We start from the raw sequence: 24541 nt of genomic DNA, 5'->3' as shown, positions 1-24541 counted from the left end.
CGTTCCAGAACCGTCAGCAGTCAGTAGCGACAGAAGTTGTAAACATCACTTGATTAACCCCGGACCCAAACCCCCAGCTCCACAGCTGAAGCTCCGCTTTTCACATTGGCCGCCGCACAAAGAGCTGAAAATAAAATTTAGGCACATCAATCAGGACGGACCCCTCGGCATGAAACCCTAAACGCCTATTCCATGGCATGCATCTCATACCAGGGGAGTACAGGGTTCGCACCAGAACAAATGTTTCCCTGGAAAGGTCAAGGGCCACATAACGTCACTTCACAAGCACTAGTAAAGGCTAAAGGCGCACGGCTCTTACTAACTGGTCTGCAGGGGGGATTTCCCAAATTGTCAGAGCAAAATTAGCTAAATCACAACAGCTTAAGGTAGTTTTAATAAATTCCAAACTGCACTCAAAATTAATCTGAAGTCATGTTTTACAGCAGAAATATAAAATCACTTTAATGACCCTGATTGTGTCTATAGATTACAAATAAAAATGAAAACCAAACAATAACTTTAAAACACTTCTCTTTTTCACAAACTAGTGAGGTGGTGTTGAGGCTCACAAATAAAGGGTGCTAGGGGAACCGAATAATTGTTTTTAGGAGAGAGAGCGATCAAAATATATATATGAAGAGTTAATTTGCAAAAACCGATAACTCCAAGTTGGGTTGTTTTGATTAAGTAATAACTTAAACACGTACAGGTAATTTACAAAATTAAAGTTAATTGAAAGTATGTTTTTTTTTTACATATTAAAAGTTTGTTTTATAGCAAAAGCAGATAACTCCACATTTCATATTTTAGAGTTTAAAAAAAACACTTGTTTAATCTTTGTAATCTCCTCAAATGACAATCTAGATGCCTGGCAAACTTGGTTGTGATCATAGACTGTATGGATGTGATTACACGCAATACATGGAGCCTTTCCCTCACCATTGTAACGCACTGCTTTTGCAAGGCTCCGTGAAAACGTTTCAGCTTTTATTTTCCCTTTTCACCCTGAAGATAACACAGGTTCATGAAGTTCATCGAAATTATCCATCCTCGATCACTTCTGGGATCCTCACACACGATCAAAGTCAGCTTTGACTAAACTCCTCGCAGCTAGCACGTCTTTTCAAAGTGAAAGTAGCCTTGTCACCTGACCAGAATACAGCGCGCTGATTCACTAAAATGGACTTATCGGCTTGTGTTCAAAAACAACAAGACAGCTTGTCGGCTTCTGTAGTAAAACGTGAACTCGTGATGTCTTGAAAGTGGACAATACCGTATTTTTGGACAATGAATTTAGGCTTCAGATCGCGCTATATGTGGAGAATAATGCACGGCAATCAGCTCTTTTTCTTTTTTTTTTTAAGTGGCGTTTATCGGTTTTGCAAATTAAGTCTTCACATACATACATATATACTTATATATATATATATATAAACACACACACATAATATATTTAAGGGATGTAACAGTATATGTACCGAACCATTTTGGTACGGGTCTTTCAGTTCGGTATGCATGTGTACCGAACGAATACAGTATTTTTTTTTCCTGCAGGAAATTCAAATAATGGCATCAGTCTTTGATGTGGCATGACAGATCTCTGTATAAACGCCTTGGAGAGCCGCTTCTGGGACGGTTCAGAAACGTGCTGGTATAAACCCAACACAAGCACTGACTTGAGCGGCCGCGATCAATTCCGGTTCCCTTGTTTGAGCCATGACGTGCCGCAGACTTGTGTAGAGCGGAGCGCGAGTGAACACGATTATTCCTTCCTCGGTTCTAGTTCTAACTGCATTATGTGCAATTTACATGTTTGCATACTTTTTTTTTTTTTTTTTTTAATTGAGTGTTGATCATCTATTTAAAAATAAACAGTAAATAAATTTAAGTTTGGGTTAAGTTGTTAGGCTTAATTGTAACATTATAATGTTAAAGGGCTCCCTTTAGTTTTAAGCATAAGCTGAGGTAGATTTTTATCACTAAGAAAACGTAAACTGAATGTACAGTTGTGGTCAGAATTATTGAAACCCTTGGTAAATATGATCAAAGAAGACTGTGAAAATTAACCTGCTTTGTTAATCCTTTTGATCTTTTATTAAAAAAAATTCACAAAAAGCTAACCTTTCATTGGATAATAAGAATTTAAAATGGGGGGAAATATCATTATGAAATAAATGTTTTTCTCAAACACACGTTGGACACAATTATTGCACCCCTAGAAATTCTTAAGAGTAAAATATCTCTGAAGTATACTCCCATTCATATTCACAATTTTGAGCACTCTAGGGTGATTATGAACATGAAATTATCCAGCCATGGCTTCCTGTTTCACAGAAATATAAATAGGAGGGAAAACAAAGCCCAAATTCCCTTAATCATCCATCACAATGAGAAAAAACAAAGAATATATTTCTGATGTGCAGCAAAAGATAATTGAGCTTCACAAATTAGTGAAGTGGCTTTAAGAAAAGAGCTAGAGCAGTGAAAATCCCCATTTCCACCATCAGGGCAATAATTAAGAATTTCCAATCAACAGAAAATGTAATGAAACTGCCTGGAAGAGGACGTGTGTCTATATCGTCCTAATGCACGGTGAGAAGGAGCGTTTGAGTGGCTAAAGACTCTTCAAGGATCACAGCTGGAGAATTGCAGAAAATAGTTGAGTCTCGGGGTCAGAAAACCTTAAAAAAAAAATTGTCAAACAGCCCCTACATCACCACATGTTGTTTGGGAGGATTTCAAGAAAAATTCTCCTCACTCATCCAAAAACAATCTCCAGCATATTCAGTTATCAGACAGGACTGGCACTTCAAATGGGACTGGCTTCTATGGTCAGATTAAACTAAAAAATGAGCTTTTTAGCAGCAAACACTCAAGATGGGTTTGGTGAACACAGGGATAAAAAGTACCCCATGTGTACAATGAAATATACTGCTGTATTTGTGATGTTGTGGACCTATATTTCTGCTGGAGGTCCTGGACATCTTGTTCAGACACATGGCATCATGGATTCTATCAAATACCAACAGATAAAAAATCAATAAGTGACTGATTCTATCAGAAATCTTATAATGGCCATGTTTGGATCTTCCAACCGTACAATAATCCAAACACAAACCTCAAAAACAACACAAAAATGGGTCACTGAGCACACAACCAAGCTTCTGCTGGCCATTCCAGTCCTCTGACCTGAACCCTGTAGAAAATGAGTGAGGTGAACTGAAGAGAAGAAGCACCAACATGGAGCTGTGAATCTAAAGGATCTGGAGTGATTCTGGATGAAGGAATGGTCTCTGATCTCTTGTCAGGTGTTCTCTAACCTCATCAGGCATTATAGGAGAAGATTTAGAGCTGTTAAACTGACAAATGGAGGTTTCAAAAAGTATTGAATAAAAAGGTGTCGTTAATTGTGACCAATGTGTATCAGAGAAAAACATTTATTTCATAATGATATTTCCCCCCATTTTAAATTCTTATTATCCAATGAAAGGTTAGCTTTTTGTGAATTTTTTAAATAAAAGATCAAAAGGATTAACAAAGCAGGTTAATTTTCACAGTCTTCTTTGATCATATTTACCAAGGGTTTCAATAATTCTGACCACAACTGTATTTAAAGAAAGAGCAAATTGTTCAGTAAACCACTGTTTATAAAAAAAAAAAATAAAAAAAAAAGTTTTTCCCCCTGCTGTACCGAAAACATACCGAACTATGACGTTAAAACCGAGGTCCGAACCGTCATATTTGTGTACCTAAAAAAATAAATATATATATATATATATATATATATATATATATATATATACATACATACATATATACACACGCATATATACAGTGGTGTGAAAAAGTGTTGGCCCCCTTCCTGATGTTTTTTATTTTTTTGCATGTTTGTCACACTTTAAGGTTTCATATCATCAAACAAATTTAAATATTAATCAAAGATAACAAGTAAACACAACATGCAGTTTTTGAATTAAGTTTTTTATTATGAAGGGAAAACAAAATAATCAGGCCTGGGTGTGGCTAGAGAAACTGAACTCAGGTGTGATAAACCAGTTATGTTTTAACAGGGGGGGTGGGGGGCAAGCACTTTTTCACACAGGGCCATATGGGTTTGGATTTTGTTTTCCCTTCATAAAAAAAAACCTTCATTTAAAAACTGCATGTTGTGTTTACTCGTGTTATCTTTGATTAATATTTAAATTTGTTTGATGATCTGAAACATTAAAGTGTGAAAAACATGCAATAAAATAAAAAAAATCAGGAAGGGGGCCAACAATTTTTCACACCACTGCGAGTATATATATATATATATATATATATATATATATATATATATATATATATATATATATATATATATATATATATATATATATATATACACACATATATATACATACATACATACATACATACACACACACACACTATATAAACAAATATACACATTTTCATTCTTATTTCTAAAGACTGGCCCAAAATCAAGAGATTAGTCATTTTATGTGTGTGTGTGTGTGTAGATATAAATATTATATCTATATATTTTTTTTATCTGAAAAAAGCCTTATGATCATCAAGGCTGCATTTATTTGATCAAATACAGTAAAACAGTTGGAGTAAAACATTATTCCCATAAAAAAAAAAAAAATAATAAAAAAAAAAAAAACAATTTAGAACTTATTTTAATATGAAGATTTGGAGCTAAAAAAAAAAAAAAAAAAGCATTCATACAAAACTTTTCTAATACAGTATAGAAGGAAATGTGCATACTTGCTTTTCCCTCGCAGGGGGATCATCAAATTTAAAAGGGATGATACCCCTGCTTTAAAGTAACCAACCCTATTCCTTCACTCAAAGCAACCAGCAAATAAAGCTCAAAACTTTCTCCCTTGCAGCACCTCTAGACTTCAACCTACTTTACAACACCTGCTGGCTGAATTTATACCCATGTGGCAGGTTAGCACTAAGCTAGCTTCTCAGAAAGTATTAGTTAACTCTATTAAAAGCAGAGCGCCTGTAATTCTTATCCCAAAACAATGATGGTGCAGACAGCAGACCATCCATCAGAAGATGAGACCGACACACCATCTGACTGACAGGATTTAGTGTTTAACGATCGTAAAACCCAATTGTCAAATTAGACAACAGTTACGATGCACGTTCTGCGTGTCTGGCACCAATGGAAGACACGAAAAGAAAATTGCCTCTTTGACTTCTTGCCCTCTTAAAAGTTTGAAACGGCACATCGTGCAGTGAATCCCTCAGATGCTAGAGCCAAACAGTCGTCATCTCCATCACGGCTGTGAGAACCTGCATATTTCAACAAGCTGAGAATCACCGGGGGCTTGTCCAGATCCCCTTACCGTAGGCCAATCAAGAAAGATGAGAAGCTCAGGAGGGCATTTGAACAGGGGCCAAATCAAGCATCTTTATCGCCATGGAAAAAATTACATCCGCAACACCAAAGCCTATAGCCAGCACTGTTCTCAACAGATAAAGAAGGCCCTCATTCAAAATACAAATGGCAAATGAATACAGGAGCATTCAAATCACTCCACTAATGTCAGGGTCAACGTAACGCAAGTACGTGTGAGTATTTGTTGCTATCGTCCCCCTTCCATTTCCCATTGATCTCTACCAAAACATCTTGTCGTTTAGTTCAGCATCATGCTGGTTGACAGTGGAGAATATATATCACAATAAGACTAATCAATTATAAGTAATTAATGTTGTTTTATCAAGCTGGGCTCGAAGAAATTAAGACTTCCATATTAATATCGTCGGACTCCAGTGAAGTGGTTTAAATACTGTAAAACTGAATTTTCAAATGCAAAAATCAACATTGCAAGCATTCTTTTTTTCTCCTCACCAAATGTATTGTTTTTTTGTAGCTCTTCTTGTAACAAATGAGGCAGTGAAAACCTGTGTTGAATGCTGGGGCTAATGCAAAGAGATTGTAATTATTGCCCCCCCCCCACATTTCAAACAATGCCCCACAAAGCCCAGCGGCACTGTGGAAGAAGGGAGAGTGGTATGAGCATGAATGTGTCGCCGTTTGTATAGTTACACCCTGGTGGGCTTTCAAATTCTGGTCTCATTAAAGTCAAGAGCAGGTAGCCAGCAATCATGCCAAGGAGGTGGCATAAAAGGAACAAGAGATCAAGTCAAATTGGTTAAAGCACAAAAGAGAACAGAGGCTCATGAGGAAGCGAGTGAAATCAGAGCCAGAGGCCTGAGGAGCAGCTCACATGAACACATGGTTATGGATGGGTTTAGACTGCCCTCTAGTGGCATTAACTGTAGATGGCACCTGTGGTTAATGATATGTAAAATAACAAGGACAGCCAACTTTATGTAAATCTATTTCAAACATTTTTTTTATTTAAACTAACTAAACACTGCATATTTATTTTACATCTGGTTGGAGAAAAAAAAAAAGTGTCATACCACAGCAGTGTTGTTATTGTTGACTAAAACAAACTATTACAATTCATTTTTAATTAAAATAAGGCTAAATTAATTATTATATTTAGACAAATTGGAAATGAAATAAGATGAAAGTTGAGTTTAGGTGAAGAGCGGAAGTACTAAATTACAAAAGAATTTAAAAGAAATATAGAAATATAAAAGACAAAAAGCACAAAAAAAAAAACTAACACTAAAATTAGCTAAAAAAACTACTGTTTGTAAAAAAAAAAAAAAAAACAATAGATAAAAGCTAATTGAAAATATTGATATATACAATAGTTTTTACTGGTATATAAATAATACTAAAATACCATTGCACCATAAGAGATAAAGGTACAAAAATAACCCAAAATAATACACAGTGGTCAGTAACAAGAATTAAAAATCACCTTACCCTTATTAAATGTTAAAGAAATTTGGGGGGGCATTTGCAATTTACAGCAATATGGACCCAGAAAAAAAACAAACAAACTAAAAACAATGTTTTTTGTAAAGTAAATAATATAAGATACTAAAAAAGGGACTGGACTCGAGGTCTTTGTTACATTCCATTTAAATAGAGCAGATCTAAACTGAATGTTGTATACCCATTAAATACAGGATTGTGTACGGTTACATACCTCTCTTCCTTTATGAGTGACCAATGCAGCCAAAGGCTTGGCGTAAAAGCGACTGAAGGAAAAGCCAAGGCATCCGTACATGCTGTTAGCTGTCAGCTTCAGGGCCTTCTGCCTGATATCATACTATGAGAGAAGATTCATCAAGGCTTGCATGCAGTGTTTTAAAACAAAAATATGATATTGGCAGAGCTAGAAAAAAAAAATTCCCAAACTGACAGCCTGTTATCAATACAGAAAGGTACTGAAGTCTTGCCTGGGACTGTACTTACTTGCATGTACACGTCAGGGTTGAGGTCTGCTTGCTTCATTAGCTGTTTGACCTGTCGTCGACGCTCCACCAGTTTTCGAATTTCTTTGGGTAGAATGCCCATCTCCAGACTCTGATCTGGCAACTCGGGAATCTCATCGTCATCCTCCTGTAATCATGGAAGTAGTTTAGGGCATGCTCAAAATACATAATCATAAACATCCAGGCAAAGCCGACCACCCCAACGCACCTCAGATTTCTTGTGTGCGTTGGTTGCTCCTCTCTCAACAGTAGTAAAGCAGATGTTGAACTCCTGGATGATGGAGGGGTACAAACTGTTGAAGTCCAACAGGAGAATGAACTTATCATAGAAACCTGATGGAAGAAGATAAAATAGATAATTTGGGAGGCACAAACATAAAATGCAACCAGTGAGCTGCACAAGAATATTGTAACTCACCAACTTTTGGGTCCAGCACCAGACCTCCAGCATATGCTGCCTTCTTCCTTGTTTTGTTGGACTTGCCCTTCCCCGAGTCAATATCCTCATCCTCACCCTGAGAACAGAATTAAAATAAGGAAAAGTTCAGGAGTAGTATCAATTAAGTTTAAATGGTGTGATAGCTGCAATAATGGAGGGAGGAATCTGATACCAGATCTTGCTGTGGCTTCTTGAAGAATTGTTTGTCTGGAACAATGAAGTTCTTCTCATGGAAAGCATGGAGCAGTAGGTACTCATTTCTCTCAGAGCGCCCTCCCATCAGAGTACGAGACTGTGAGAGAGCAAGCATTAAGAGAGAAAAGCATGACATGCATGCATCATTAACAAATGAATTATGTGTTTTCTCATTTATGTGTTTTATACTAACTGTAATACAAGGGCTAAGCTAGGATGTGGTTTGTATGGGTGTAGTTTGTCGAGGTATCTTACCATGACGTTACCGGCAATGTTAGTGATCTGCAATGCTAGTGGCAACACATTCAGCTCGCACATGATTTGCAGAATTAGCTTGGCATCCATCCAGGTAAGCTCCAAAAGGTACAGTAAGTGTGGGGAATCACTATTGGAAAAGGAGAGAAAGGAACCGATAGAAAAATTAAAATACTGGATGACACATTCTGGATGAGGAGCTGAAGTGCAACCACACAGGTGGCAACTAACCTGTAGAAGTTCCTGATGTTCTCTGGTGGCACCACCACCCTCTCTGTCTTTAGGATCTGGGCAGCCAGCTCAGTCAAGTGATAACTCTTACAGCGGATCAGTTCTTTGGCAGAGATCTCAACATCACAAACCAGGCGTCCACAAGTGGCACTCTTCTCAGCAAAGCCACTGCGACCCTGAAATAAAAAAAGATGCACAAATAGATTAAAACATGATAAAAAAATCTAAATCTCATATTACTTCCAGTCCTCATAGAATTCTTCGCACCCCCAGTTTGGGCATGTTGGCTCTCCTTAGACGGCCTATCTTTGACCAGTGAGGCACTTTGCACACACTGATTCTCTGCAGGAGCACTTCAAGGTCAAATCCAAAGATGTCATGGCCCTAAAGCATCAAAAGGAAGATGTGGTCGAATTAGAAAAAATAAATGAAATGCACCAGCAACACAACAGGTGAAGCCCAGGTGAATGCAGGCATTTTAACTCACCACTAAAACATCTGGATCAATCTTGTGCATCTTGGCCAAGAAGAACCCCAGAAGTGCACGCTCTGTACCAGCAATCTCCACTATACCGTTCTGAGTCAAATCAACAGGCAAAAACAGCAGGGGTTTATTAAACACATTATGTCATTCATAATTCCAAAACAAAGCAAGCTTCATCTGATAGATAAGAAATACCTTTTTTCTAACCGCATCTTTGAAGTCATATGGAAAGATACAGTCGTTGGGCTTGCTCACCACTGTAACAGAAAATAATTAATTATACAAGCCAAAAACAAGCTGTGATATTAATAAAATTACTCTGTTTTAATTTAACCCTTATAATGCACGAAAAACTATATATTTTTATATTCTGGGTCAGTCAATTTTGACCTTGGTCATAACAGTCATAATAAAAAAATGCATATGATGAACGTCTCTTTGAATATGCAAACATTTCAAAGTTTGTTACCATATTATTACTAGAAATTCTTAAAAAATTTCAAACCATACATGAAGTATAGCAAAGCCAGTGTAATGCAAGAAATAACTATCAATATTTGAGAAATCTAATTTAAATAACTAGTTATATTTAATCTATAAGAACATGTGAGAGTCTAGATATTTTTTTCTAATAAAACTTCAAAACAAATATTACTCTACAATGTTTTCAAACATAGTGTATTCATTTTACTTGCATAGACGTTTGAAAAATTATCAATTTTTCATGCTGCAATGGTTCAATAACAAAGTGAAATATCCACTTTTTCAAACCCCCGTTAATTTTCAAATTTAGACTATTTGGTCTTTTTTCATCCCTTTCAACTGTTGTTTTTTTTTATGAGGTTTGTTTGTACATTTGCTGTCTGTTTATAGTATGTTTGCACACACACAGAGATGGGCACAAGTACATCAAAATGTATTTAAAATAAAAAATAGAAAATACTGTGTGGAAAAATTTATTTAAATACAAATACAGTATTTTGTATTTTGAAAATACACAAAATACATTTGACATTGGCCATCCAGTGAAGTAACACTCTTAAGGCCTGTTTAAACCAAGAACGATAAATATAAAAGGTAATTATGTTAGTGTATTCTAAGTATACAATGTAGTTGTGTCATCTGTCACTAAATGCTCAAGCTCTTTAAAGCAGAAATTATTCCAATTGGCTGTCAATGTTTTTATCATTCATCATTTTTTGTGATGTTAATGGTTATAGTTGTGGTGTGCTATCTTTTATTCACTTAGATTTAGCATTTACTCACACTAGGGGATCTGATCCGTGCTTGAACACAATTGACCCCCAAAGTCCAGTTCATTTCACTAGTGTGTCTGCTCTGTACGGTGTCCAGTGCGGTTCGTTTAACTATGCCCTGGCCCGCTTGAAGAGGTGGCTTGGGTGCGGTACGCATAGTGTGACCACTAACCGTGCTGGAGCATGGAGCAGTTAAAGGAGGGGTATGTGATTTTTCAAAAATGCATTACAAAACTGAGTCGGGGCCGAGTACCAAAACAAACTTGTAGTAAGGGGCGTGTAGTAAGTGGCGTGTCTACTCATGATGTGGAGGAGAGAGCGTTCAGTGAACAGCCGAGCCGAGTGACAGAAAGAGATGGCAGATAAAAAACAAAAGTTGAAAACGTCTATGGAATGATAAGTTAAGAAGTGGGACCCGTGTAAATATCAGATCAGTTTTCCACCGCTGGAGAGAACTCAAGGAGCAGAGGGCCTGCGATCGGACACCAAGGTTGCTTTGTTTCTTCTCGATAGGTGAGTAACACCATGCCTACACCGGACACGCCGTGTCGCAACAGCTAAAGTCTGCCTACACTGGACGCGATCTGTCTGTTAGCGAAAGGACAATCACGCTTGGGCTTTATTACAAGGCAGCTGTGCCTAGTGCGAGTATGCCCTTAGAACAATTTTAAAAAAAAATGTTTTCTTTATTATCAGCATTATAGTTATCTTTGTCTTGGGATAGACACACAGAGAAAGCTGCTTATTACTCATTTATCCGTGTTTATTTATCGCTCTGACGTGTCAATAGCTCCTGCCCACTAAAAGCTCCACAGATATATTTGCATACCACGACGATATATAAACGATATAGAAAAAAGTTAAATCGATCACTTTATATCAGCGCCGACATTTATATTGTCATATCGCCATAGCAAGCAGTAATGATTAAAGTTTAATGAACACATTTAACTAGCTAGTTGATAAAATCAAAATCTGACCAAAAAAAAAACCTACACGTCACTCAAATGGCCAGGTTAAAATAAGACAGTTTTGGACTATGTTGTGGGTATTAGTCTCACATGCATATTAAAATGCAGCGTGATGGAACTCACCACAGAAATGGGTCTGGAAAGGTGGCCGTGGTGGAGCTTTGTCCAGAGGAAATTTATGATGAATGAGGGCAGCGAGGGAAACAATCTGCTCAAGGCAAGACACAAGCAAAGGAAGTGATAATGAACTCCTTTAAAGCCATACTGCAGCTGAGCTACAACTTAATGGGGAATGATTCAATAATCAGTCATCAGAGACCTGCAGACAGGTCAGAGGTATCAGGCCCAGATTTTACCTCATTCTGGTGGGTCTTTGGGTTCTGCACAGTCTTGAGGCTTATAGACATGACAACCAGAGGAGGAGGTGGCAGGTCTTTAACTACTGAGATCAGGTCAGTCTTCTGAGCAATAGCCTCCACCTTAGACCAGCTAATAGGCTGACTGCTCAACTCTAGAGGGCACAGTGAGAGTGGACACAGTTAATGATTAAAGTATCTGGGCAATTATCAAGTTTTACCTAGCGCAGTTGTACAGGAAAGACAGAGCAATGGTATGTTTGTATATTTTTAAAGAAAGACTCACGAGGGGTCTTCACATCAAGCCAGCAAGGCCCCCGCATCTTCCTGTTAAGGAGGAAGTGTTCTAAACTAGAGATTTTGGTTCCAAACACATGGGAAAATGTAGAACCCTTCAGCTCAGATGGTAAAGGAGGAAGTTCAGCCTACAGAAACGCAATATACACATCACAAAAAATGTCTCAGACTCCAAGATTCCAGGAAGTTTCTCTAAAATAGACATGACTGTTTTGAGTGTATAAATGAGAGACGGCTACTCACAGAGTATTTGACTTCAAGGTACTCGCACTGTGAGGGTATATCTGGGATTTCAAAGGCATAGTTCTTTGTCACTGGCTGTTGGAACAGGGGAAGCACAGTTTATAACTTTAGATTTGTAGCACCAAAGGCACAGAAAACAGAAATGATGGGTATTAGCAATTACCTTGGACTTAAACTTCATGATTTTGAATTTCTCAGACAGACTGTTGAACTCCTGATACACATCCATCATTCCAACTGGACTGTCTGTCTTCTCGCCAGTTGCCAGATTCACTTTCTAAAATCACAGCAACACAATTTTAAAAAATGTGAATTAAAGGTGCATGTTTTGTATATGCATGTCAAGTACAAGGTGGTCTTACATGTTCTCTGGGAAGGAGATACATCGTCCTCTCAATGTTTTTTACAGCAACACAACAGCTGACATGTGCTTTAGCTGACTCAATCCAGACTTTTCCAAACAGGTACACCACACCTGCACAGGAAATCACAAATAAACTGTACAACACAACTTTCATGTTTATCAAACTGCAATTATGTAGAAGTCAAAGCATTTGATGTGATTATATAACCATCAATTATGGGTCACAGAAAAGAGCTAAAACTATTAGAAAGGATTTGTATGCACATGTATAATGCAAAATCATGGAGGAGGAGATGCTCACCAGGTTGGTTGTACTGGTCTTCAAAAGCATCCAACCAGTAGAAGCGGAAGACCATATCTCCGTCAGGTCCCTCCACCAGCGGGAGTTGGCTGGAGTCCACCTGCACTTCTACAGAAGCCTCGATGGGTTCCCCCTCCTCAATCTTCTCCCAGCACATGCCACCACCCAGTCCAGATCTGAGGATCGCAAACTAGATGGTTATGGCAGAAAATGGCCTTCTCTGTAGGAGGACTGTCACATCAATGCATATATAGACAATTCTTTATTCAAAGCCTGTATGTTGCAGACATACATTAACATCTCATCCTGTGGCTCAGTCTTGGGCTCCACTTTAACAGTGGATGTGGTCTCAAGCTCCACCTTCACTTTCACTGGCTCCTCCTCAACATTCTCTGCCTCCATGGGCTCATCAAAATCCATCTCATCAAAATCAATCGCCTCTTCTAAATACAAATTTAATTTACAATTAAAAGCAATACATTTTTTAAGAAATTGCCCCCAAAGTCTGTAGGAAGGAAGAAGGGCAGATATACCTTCAGGCTCCTCTTCCTGGGGCTTCTTTATCTGTGTAGCAGCTGATTTACTAGGTTGAATGTGAGCAGAAGACCTGGGTGAATGGTCAGCTGGAGGAACCCGCGTCACCACAGGTCTGGGCTTTGACATTTGGACTCCAGGTGATTCCTGAGAGATAAACAAAGTGTTTTAATAGTGACAGTTTTATGTGAGACCCTGGACCACAAAACCAGTCATAAGTGCCAATTTTTCAAAATTGATATTTATACATCAACTGAAAGCTGAATGAATAAGCTTTCCATTGGCGTATTGTTATGATAGGACAATATTTGGCTGAGATACAACTATTTGAAAATCTGGAATCTGAGGTGCAAAAAACTCTAAATATTGAGAAAATGGCCATTAAAGTTGTCCAAATTAAGTTCTTAGCAATGCGTATTACTAATCAAAAATTAAGTTTTGATATATTTACAGTAGAAAAATTACAAAATATCTTCATGGAACATGATCTTTACTTAATGTCCTAATGATTTTTGGCATAAAACAAAAATTGACCCATACAATATATTTTTGGCTATTGCTACAAATATGCCCCAGCGACTTAAGACTGGTTTTGTGGTCCAGGGTCACATATGCTAATCCAACACCACGTAAAGAATCTAAATTAATGTATCTTGCTATGTATACTACTAATCAAATGATTTAAAAAAAGTCTCTGATTCTCACTAAGGTTGGATTTATTTGATGATAAATACAGTAAAAATAGTAATTGTGAAATATTATTGCAATTTATAATGACTACCTTTGGCAACTGTGGTTTGACTGAAAATGGATTCATAGGCGATCCAAGTGTTTTCTTCTTCTTCAAAGTAATGACTGGTGGTGGAGTGAGCAAAACTGGTTTCTGTGAAACATTCAAATGATCATGAGGTCATATACCTGCAATGACTGACATACAAACACTGTAGATAGAAAGCACCTACAAGATGCCTGTATTAAAAGTAGACAGCTATTGATTTAACATTCACCTCAGAGTGTAGGTCCTGCAGAATATCTCCCAGCAGATCATCTTGTGACAAATCCACATGTTTCTATAATGCAAACATTGTAAAGATAATCCTATTATGCCTCTCTGACCTTCATAACAGATGCCAAATAATGACAGAACATTCCTTCATATTTAAGTGCAGGTTCATTTATTTAATCTTTGAAATAAACATTTACATACAGGTCTACTTTATGCAAAAATACCAAACTGGGAACAAAGTAGCAAAGCGACTCATACCTCAGTAGGTTTCTTCACATTGCTGTTCATGAACATGCTTTTAATGCTGTTGGGTTTACTGACAGACACTTTTTTCATATTCTTTTTTGAATCCCCACCCTTTCCACATTGTTTACCTGTTTACAGTTAAATTGAGAGTGAAAATAACTGGTAAGGACAATTCTGGAAAAAATGCTTAAAACTGCAAACTGACAGAAAATAAAAATAACTTACTTTTAGAATCTTTCTCCAATGCGTCATCATCCAAATCTTCATCAAAGATTTCTCTTCCATCCTCCACATACCCTGTCCCATCTGTCAAAGACAACAGGCATTCAGCTGGTGCCCATTTAAGAACTGAGGTCAGCAGAAGTATGAAAATTTGTCTGACCATCATCAATGATCCAATCATCATCCTGTCTCTCCCGCACCATTTTCGAATACTGCTCTTCATCCACCTCCTCATAGACGCTGGTGAACTCCTCCACCTGATCACAGCACAATGTCAAAACACTGAAGACTTATACATCGAGAAAACTCCAAAAGCTGGCACGCAACTCACCTCGTATTTAACCTTCTCTCCCTTCTTGGCTCGTTTAAGTTGTTCTAAAGCCGACTTGCGCCCCACTTTCTCTTTTTTCTCCCGCCTGGAACGTGAAGTGGCAATGCCACATGTGTCGGACGTGTCTATAGGAAAAAAAAATTCAAGTTTAAACATACTATATAGAAAAAAACTAAAATGACAAGAGTGACACATGAAATTAAAATGGATGGAAGATTACAAACAAATCATTGTTATACTTTTCCAGCAAAAGCTATCATGGAGTTACATTACATATGCTGCATAACTGTATTATTATTAAAAATAAACAAAATTATATATTGTAATAAACACTAATTATTGCTTTAAATTCTCTAAGAGGCATAATAGAAAATATTATTATAATTAAAATAATGATAATGCTTTTACTGGCATATCTACAAATATATTTCTAAAAATACAACTATTTGTGCAGATTTCAAATATGAAACCAAAACAATTAACTACTGATTCTACGGTTGTTATTATTATTATTATAACAATAACTAAGAAGGCTAACGCAATGTTTAAAGATTCTTTAGGTCATAGTCTATTACATATAGGAAATAGTTAAAAAGCATTATTTACAAAGTATTTATGTGTCAAATATGAAAGCGTAACTTTTATAAAGTGAAACATTTTGACGTCATTGTTGACACTTCATGTTCAATTTATATTCAAAAACTGAAACATCAAAATTACTCAACTAAAGCATATTACATTACACGTATTTGCATAAACTCATATTTTAGCGATTGGTGCAGGTATATCAGTTCATTATGTTTCATATTATATTAGCGCCGTCAGTACAGGCATCCGATAAGCTGCCTGTCTGAATTAACGTTAATTGCATTAATATTCTGTAAGATAATAAACACTGAGCACTGTAAACACGCTCACCACAATCTCCACCGTCCATGTCTTTATCAGGATTTGAGACAGGAGCCATTCAGATAAATTAGTGCCTGATATGAGGTAAAATTTCAGTCGTCTTCAGAAGCAGATTCCGCGCCAAAGTGTCTTCCCGGGGAAACTCGAGAAGCGGATATGACGACATCAGCAGCCGTCCAATCTGAACCAGTTCAATGATCCGAGCTGTTTAGACAAACCGGATTGAGTTTGTTTTTAGACCACATATAACTTTAAGAAGGTTTGAGACTTTGTTTTTTTTAGTTATTACAGTTAGAAATCACTTTAGTTGTATAATTGGAAAAATAATTCAGCATTTGTCATTTGCCAAGATTTATATTTTTGTATGCAGTAGCCAAAAACATTTTTTTACACAAAGTGGCACTAAAAACTAATGGTTGTAACGCACAAATACAAAAACAGAATCAGTTTAATACGTGACAGTAAAACAAATGTTAATATTAACTAAATAACATGAAATAATAACACTAAATAACATGAAACAATTTTACATTCCTCTCCATTTAAAAATGACATTTTTACAATATATATTTGTTGTTAATCTGTATAAATGTAACCATATTTGTCGATCTATTACCTCTGTGTATGTTATTGTTCTTCAAAAAAAGGTTAAATAATCCTAACATATTCACATAGTGATAAATATTAATATATAATAAGATAAGATTCACACCTTCTCGGAGTGAATCACTGAACCGTGTTTGGTTGAATCGTATCTCCAAACACTCAAGGTAACTTCCGGCATATGACCATTTTTATCGTTTCTGAAAACAAAAGCTTCGACTCTGGTGGGACTCGAACCCACAACCTTTGAATGACCTCACTCATCAATCTAGAAGTCCAATGCGCTATCCATTGCGCCACAGAGCCGATGGGACATCCCGCAACTGTGTCTGTACTCCTTCCTACCTCCGAAGTTTTAGTAAACTAATTTATCTTGTCATATTAATACATAAACACTATTATATTAGATATCATTGTTTTTCAAAAACTTTATGCTTAAAAACATTTTTATTTGCTTACACATTTTCGCCTTTTTTCCTTTTCTAAGTAAGTTGGCAGGTCTTTTATTTTGAAGTAAAGTACTTCCGCTTTCAGCAGCACATGTGGTGAAACCACGTTGTGACATTAAAACCAAAATGGCTTCGTGCAGCATAGAAGACGTGCTCGCTAAAGCCGAAAGAGATGAGGCTGAAAAGCTAAAAGGTATTACAGTAAGCAAAGAGTTAGATCTTGAATTTGACCCGGGTAATTTGCTTGCGTTTGATAAGAACCGAATAGATGCTCGGGAATTTAAAGAAAGCAAACGGGAAGACTTTCTCCGCTCGTTGGCGAGAGATAACACTCAACTCCTCATCAACGAGATATGGAAACTTCCAACAGAAAGAGTTGAAGAAGTCATCGTCGCCAAGCTACCAGATCCAACCACTCTGTTACCCAGGGAAAAGCCTGCTCCAAAACCAAAGCCTCCTACAAAATGGGAACAGTTTGCCAAGCTGAAAGGCATACAGAAGAAAAAGAAGACCAACTTGGTCTGGGATGAAGTCCATAAGGAATGGAAGAGGCGATGGGGATACAAACGTGCCAAAGATGACACCAAGGAATGGTTGATAGAGGTCCCAGAGAATGCAAATCCCAACGAGGACCAGTTTGCTAAAAGGAATAAAGCCAAGAAGGAGCGAGTGGCCAGGAATGAGTTTAACAGACTCAAGAACATCGCCAGAGCTCAGAAGATCAAGGTGCCAGGCATGGGACTCGCACCCACCTCTCAGCAGTCCAAAGCAGAGCTGGCACAAGCTGTCAGTATCGCCAAGAGATCCACAGCCTCTGTTGGTAAATTCCAGGATAACCTGCCCAAGGAGAAAACGCCTAAAAATACTGGGAAAAAGAGAAAGTTCCAGCCTCTTATTGGTGACTTTAGCAGTGAGAAACAAAAACAGCTGGATTTACTGAAAGTGATGGACAGTAAGAAGCCACGACTTGACATCACCAAAGCTGTGAATAAACAAATGCGGGAAGAGGACATGGAATCAAGGCAAAAGAATAAGAAAGACTTTGGAAAGAAGGGACGGAGGGGAAAGATGTCTGGGAAAGGAAAAGGAAATGCTGGTGGAAAGGGAAAGGGTCCCAAAGGCAAAGGACGGAAACCTCAAATGAAGCAAGGAAAGCGATAAAATCTACAGCAGTGTGGGCTTCCTGTATATTAGTAAAATCCTATGTATATTGTATACATATGACCTGTCGTGTCTCATACAGCCATAACTTTCAGTGCTTTGGTGCTGGTTTGATTCTATACAATGTGGTTGCACTCTGGTGTTCAGACTTCCAGTGTTTATAAATAACATGGATGCAGCGCTGGACTGAAAATAATTGGGACTCTGTTTTCTACACAAATGTTTGATTCTATCTTGCCACCTGTTATTCATATTAGTGGTTTCACAATAAATTCAAATCATCTGATATGTTGTCTGTTCTTGGTTAAATTAAAAACATACTTTACATGATATATAAGCTGTTATACAATAATAATAATAACTTGCTTGAATACAATATATATATAAAAAAAGAAATAATCTTAAATAACATACTATATTATACCATCTAACATTAGCTACCTTTATGTATAAATCATTTATTTTATTTTAAGAAATATGTTAATATAAAAAGTGCAAAATAATCTATATATTCATATGATGCATTTGATCTCTTATTTATTGCATTTGTTCATTTCTAGCCAGTTTTACATTATTTGTTCCATGCGGAATAAATGGAATTGGTCACACTTTATATTAGGTGGCCTTAACTACTATGCACTTACATAAAAAAAAGTACAGTGTTCTTACTGTGTTCATATTGTATTTCAAGACACTTTTGCTACTATTGAGGTGGGATATGGTTAAGGTTAGGGACTGGTTTGGTGGTATGGGTAGGTGGGGGTGGGGGTGGGGTTAAGGTGTAAGTGATGGGTCAACAGTGTAATTACAGATGTAATTACATATAGGTATTTTTAAAAAATATAAGTACAATGTAAAAACGTGTGTACACAATATGTGCATTGTATCAAATGATTAATTTAAATGTAAGTACATAGTTAAGGCCAGCTAATATATAGTGGGACCATGGAATTAATTTCAGACAGTATTGAGCAAAGCATCTGGAGGTACATTTATGTAATACATCTAAATGTATGTTTATTAATTGATCTAGTTAAACTTTTTTAATGTACTAAAAAGGTTAAAAATTATAAAATACTAATAAACGATATAATACCCATAATTGTACTACGGTGATGTTGCATATAACCATGCATGATTTGACCATGCTAAACTAAAACCCCCCCTTAGACATTTGTGTTTGGATTTATCATTCTTGATAGCTTATAGTCAAGTGTGTTACTACATTTATGTAGTAATTTAATGTGAATTAAATGACCTTAAATACCCTCACCCATCCACTGAGTGAGAAACAAGACACCATATGTTCACAATATTGATGCGCCTGCAGAGTTGGTGGCTCTTTCTAAACAAATTAATAACCAGTTCTTGAGCTGATGGATGGTGTTTGACCACCAACACCATCTCAGATCAGCTGGGGGGCCTTGGGAGGGGAAGTGCCCATCTGTTGACTGCTGTCAGGTTTGTTAAGCATCATTAATCAAACAATCACAATACAAATACCCCACGCCAATGGACAGAAATATAGGGCACACTTTATGCCAAAATCAGTTAGCAGTGCTGTGCTGAGAATGCAGGGTGTTTACTGATACACTATGTGAGATTAAGAAGATGCAAATAACTGTGCTCAAAACCACCAGTTGATGTTATATATTGGATCTATCTATTTAGTACTCTGTACTCAAAATATAAGCCTAGTGTTTCTCAGAAACATGCTGAATGCAACAGCACATTTATATGGACAGTTTGAAGTTTAGTTTAGTATTTTTGTTTTTGTCTTATTACAAAGTAATCTTTTAAATTGAATATTAATTTATTTCTGAGATCACATATGTAATTCATAATCTGTCCACTAGATGGTAGTAACACAGCGACGAGCAAGGCATGACAAACATAATTTGTGAGTGACCCTGGACCACAAACCAGTCATAAGGGTCAGTTTTTTTATTTATACATCATCTGAAAGCTGAATAATTAAGCTTTCTATTGCTGTATGGTTTGTTAGGATAGGACAATATTTGCTGAGATACCACTATTTGAAAATCTGGAAAAAAAAAAAAATATTGAGAAAATTGCCTATAAAGTTGTCTAAATGAAGTTCTAATATCTATATAAAATTAAGTTTTGATATATTTACGGTAGGAAATTTACAAAATATCTTCATGGAACATGATCTTTACTTAAAATCCTAATGATTTTTGGAAAAATCAATAATTTTGACCCACACAATGTATTGTTGGCTATTTCTACAAATATGCCTGTGCTACTTATGGCTGTTTTTGTGGTCTAGGGTCATATATAAGCTCAGACAATGACACAAAATCAACATTAAATGTTGATATAGTGTATGAAATTTTCATACACTATATTCTTTCTGCAGCACATTTATTATACAAAGTGGAGCATTTTAGGACAGCACGAAAATAATCTGATTGTCTTTGTGATTTAGCTTTTGTTTATATTTCTAGAGTTTTTGGCTGAGGCTTACGACAGCTTAGTTCAAACCAGGCCGGGACTATAGTGATCCTTGGGGAGGGCATGGGGTGAGTTTGCCATCATACATAATGAGTCTGCAAATTACAGATCTTTACGCCCATCGACCCCCACCGACACACACGGGCAGCTGCTCCCCCTCCCAGCATCACACTCCCTAAACAGGTGGCTCATTGCTCATTAGCTAACAATGCACACAGATAGAACACCAGGCCTGATCAATTCTTACACAATGAACTCTCCCTGATGGCTTGTATGAATTTTATATAACCTGCCAGTCAAAAGTTTGAAATAATGAATTTTTTGGAATGTTTTGTTGAAAAAAGTGTCTTATTCACACCAAGGCTGCATTTATTTGATGAAAATGCAGTATAAAAATAGTATCATGAAATAGTATTACTATTTAAAAGACCTGTTTTCTATTTTAATTTATTTTAAAATGAAATGCATTCCTGTGATGGCAAAGCTGTATTTTCTGCAGCCATATCTCAGTGTCATATAAACATGATTGCTGAATTGGTGCACAATTATTATCAATTATTGGTGCTGAATTATTAATAATAGTTTCTCTAATATCAATATTACAAACAGTTGTAAATTATATAATTTTTTTTTTCTGGATTCTTTAATGAATAGAAAAATGTAAAAGAACAGCATTTATTTGTAAGCATATATTCATATGCGATATATGTATATATATACATATATATATATATATATATATATATATATATATATATATATATATAAATATTAAATATATATATATGTGTGTGTGTGTGTATGTATATATATATATATATATATATGAACAAATATTTAGATATTTATAGATATTTACATTTACATTTATGCATTTAGATATTTAGCAGCAAAAACTGTTTTCAACATCGATCATAATAAGAAATGTTTAAAATAAGCATATTATAAGGATTTGTAAAGGATCATGTGACACTGAAGACTGGAGTAATGGTTTAGCCAGCTTTACCTTACAGGAATACATTTTCTTTTTTTTTTAATCTAAAAAAGTATTAAAATATATTCAAACATAAAATACATTATAACAGAAAACAGTTATTTTAAGAATACTGTTTTACTGTAAGTTACTGTATTTTATTATGTATTTAATCAAATAAATGCAGCTTTAGAAGAGACTTTTCCCAAAAACATTAAAAAATCTTAATTATTCCAAACTTTTAAACGGTAGTGAGCAGGAAACATGTTTATATACAGTTCTTCATTCAATAGAAAGCCTTTTCATGCCATTTCTCAACCAATGAAACCACGCTGCCAGTGCAATTTCACACTTTTCACCAGTGTGAATTCCAATGTGGTGACTCTCTGGGTTCGAGGGGCTTGTGGAGACCATGTTTTGAGCGGTCAAGGTGTGGTAGATTAAACCTCGCTGTGGTCCTTTTATTGGTGATGGTCCCGGACCAGTGCTGAACAGCCTGTCACTTGTCTCCCCTCGTCAAAGCGCTGGAATTTGGGTCATCGGGAATAAACAGGGCCTTTGTGCTTGTTGTTTCCTCTTTGTGTTCCCCAGCAGAGGCAGGCTACAAGTCCCCTGGGGGGTACGATAGGGAGGAGGGCGCTTTCCTGGCGCTCAGACGTGAGGCCCTGGCACACAGCTCTCCCAAGCACCGAAGAAATAGCCACTGCCAGAGGGCCACCAATGGGGCTTTTGAGGCTGAATGAATGACTCTTCCTTTACAGAAGGCATAGGAGAAGCAGTACAGTAGCTGTTTTAGATTGGCTATGCGTATTCTTGACTAATTATCAACCCCGTGATACTATATTAGGGGAGACTGGAGGCAAGTATTTTCCTTCAGAATTCAAAGACTACATGTCATCTTTTGGTATAAGGAGTATGTATTTGCCAAATGTATAACAGCACTATATTCATTTTGCATTTAGACGGAATCATAATATTTCATATTTAATTAAGCAGTCATAATGTTACAATTTGTAACACTAGAAGAAAAAAAAACTTTACCACACTGTATCTTAATAAAGGCACAGCTCAAAATAGTCAGTTCATTGTTCAATAATATTTGCATTAATACTGTCAGATTAGTTATGTCATAATATACATTTTTAAAACAAAGTCTAAGGGGCACAAGCAAAGTCTTGAACTAAATATTTAAATAATATTGCAATAATGTTCATTAGATATTTAAGGATTTAGTCTTTCAATTCAGGCAGACATTTTTCATTGCATAAATATAATTGCTCTTGACGTCTCATGGTTTTTATATACAATAGCTTCAATAACGTAATTCTAATAAACTATTTCGATGCATTGGTTAATTTGTATATTTTGTGTGTTATATATTGGCACATTTTTATTGTTTTTAGTAAAATTTAAGAACTAAAACAAAAATATATATTTTTCTTCCCTTGTTGCTGTTCAGTGGCACAGAAAAAGTCTGATCAATAAACATGTCTAATTTGTCAACCACCAACATGTATTTAATGTAACAACAATAATTATCTTCCCATGGACCAGTCTGGCTGCTTTTCTAGAACAGACGCCAAATCCAATCCCTGTACTATAGTTTGAAATTAAGTGCTCATCATACAAGCCATATATAATAAGATTAACTTTTTGCTACTGTTTCCTTTGAGTCAGCCCCAGTAACTGACTTCTCTCACTTTTTAGCTTAATAAGATGCCTTGGCCATCTGCTACGCTTGGCTTACTGGTCACAATGACTTCAGCTTTCTCCTGGACCCTTATGCAGGGCTCTTACAGAACCTTATTAACCCTAATCCACTAATGCAGTGACTGTTGATGTCATATTGATGTGCTACTGCACTTCAGAACCTGAAGAATTGCAACACAAAAAAGCATGCGCAGTCAGTCAGTCTGTACACTGTTCATCTTGGAGCATATGTGGCCTGCAGCTCACCTGAGGACAGCTGTTAGCCTGGACTTAATGCCCCACCCATAGAACAGTGTCAACCACCATCCCATTCACCAGGTGCCTCCTCACCAGGACAGCCCATTCAAACAAGAAAAATCTGTCTTAGACCAGTTTTTGAGTTGCATCTTGTTTCATTATTGTTTTTTTATCATTTTATTTTGTGACAGAAACAGGATTCCATACTAAACTGTGTGTGCAGCAGAATCATTCATACTTACACTGTATATGAAGCGCAGCACACTATAGGTCTCTGTTTGAGTTTGGTGGCAGGGCCGCTTTTGCTCTCGAAACTCAAAAATCACCCATCTAAATAAGCTTATTTATAGCTCAAGCTTCTAGAGTATAACTATGTGCCTGGCCAGCTCAGAGTCCAAACTCTCAGCAGTCAGCCTGTCATAACCAGTGGAAAGACTGACCTATATTAATAGGCACCTTTGGCAGTGGAGCACCACGCCTGGGTTTCCCGCCTGAACTGTGGGTGCCTGCCAGATGACTGGGTCTGTCACTGCTGTGATAGCCTACCATCTGCTGTCTACTGCACACAATGGCAGGCAGTGTGCACACAGACCCAAGGGAGGGGCTTCATGGGATGGCTCTGTACCACATGCTGCACTGGGACACCTCTAAACACACACACACATGCAACGTGTTCATGGTGCTATTCCCACTTATGAGATTATATCAAATCATTTGAAATTTTCTCAAATGAAGTGAAATTTTAGGAAAATTTAAAGAGTGACCAATATTCATTCAGGATGGTGTGTCCTACAGTTTTTCAGAGAATACTTTGTCATATCAGTCAGTAAGTTTGATGGACCTAGTTTACCCAAATTTCTTTCATCATTTACTCACCTTCATGTGGTTTCAAACCTGTATGGCTTTCTTTCCT

General features: G+C 36.7%; 2 protein-coding genes across 2 annotated transcripts in view; one reads left to right on the top strand and one right to left on the bottom strand.

The window, feature by feature from the left end:
• The window catches only part of LOC306864663 (DNA polymerase alpha catalytic subunit-like), a 58285-nt gene extending 42120 nt beyond the window's left edge, over window positions 1-16165 (bottom strand). The window contains exons 1-26 of the mRNA XM_079408807.1: window positions 16030-16165; window positions 15112-15236; window positions 14941-15037; window positions 14784-14864; window positions 14571-14686; window positions 14314-14376; window positions 14088-14189; window positions 13306-13453; window positions 13065-13215; window positions 12773-12948; window positions 12470-12582; window positions 12271-12384; window positions 12108-12182; window positions 11854-11992; window positions 11568-11722; window positions 11335-11419; window positions 9180-9241; window positions 8988-9077; window positions 8768-8884; window positions 8501-8676; window positions 8270-8399; window positions 7992-8111; window positions 7799-7895; window positions 7589-7713; window positions 7361-7507; window positions 7092-7214 (exon numbers count right to left, since the gene is read on the bottom strand). Coding sequence (XP_079264933.1) covers window positions 7092-7214; window positions 7361-7507; window positions 7589-7713; window positions 7799-7895; window positions 7992-8111; window positions 8270-8399; window positions 8501-8676; window positions 8768-8884; window positions 8988-9077; window positions 9180-9241; window positions 11335-11419; window positions 11568-11722; window positions 11854-11992; window positions 12108-12182; window positions 12271-12384; window positions 12470-12582; window positions 12773-12948; window positions 13065-13215; window positions 13306-13453; window positions 14088-14189; window positions 14314-14376; window positions 14571-14686; window positions 14784-14864; window positions 14941-15037; window positions 15112-15236; window positions 16030-16078 — 2976 coding nt within the window. The 5' untranslated portion in view covers window positions 16079-16165. The remainder of the gene's footprint in view (window positions 1-7091; window positions 7215-7360; window positions 7508-7588; window positions 7714-7798; window positions 7896-7991; window positions 8112-8269; window positions 8400-8500; window positions 8677-8767; window positions 8885-8987; window positions 9078-9179; window positions 9242-11334; window positions 11420-11567; window positions 11723-11853; window positions 11993-12107; window positions 12183-12270; window positions 12385-12469; window positions 12583-12772; window positions 12949-13064; window positions 13216-13305; window positions 13454-14087; window positions 14190-14313; window positions 14377-14570; window positions 14687-14783; window positions 14865-14940; window positions 15038-15111; window positions 15237-16029) is intronic.
• Window positions 16166-17161: 996 nt separating this feature from the next.
• LOC306864662 (ribosome biogenesis regulatory protein homolog) lies at window positions 17162-18519 on the top strand. Its single transcript, XM_079408806.1, has one exon. It carries the CDS (start codon window positions 17199-17201, stop codon window positions 18231-18233), a length of 1035 nt encoding a protein of 344 aa, XP_079264932.1. The 5' UTR covers window positions 17162-17198; the 3' UTR covers window positions 18234-18519.
• Window positions 18520-24541: the final 6022 nt, after the last annotated feature.

Source organism: Barbus barbus, assembly GCF_936440315.1.
Source record: "Barbus barbus genome assembly, chromosome: 46".
Classification (NCBI taxonomy): Eukaryota; Metazoa; Chordata; class Actinopteri; order Cypriniformes; family Cyprinidae; genus Barbus; species Barbus barbus.
Note: the sequence above shows the minus strand (reverse complement) of the source record. Positions and strands in the feature narration are given on the sequence as shown.

Excerpts from the sequence above, each read along its gene's own strand:
- LOC306864662 (XM_079408806.1), top strand. The coding sequence starts at position 17,199 with ATGGCTTCGTGCAGCATAGAAGACGTGCTCGCTAAAGCCGAAAGAGAT.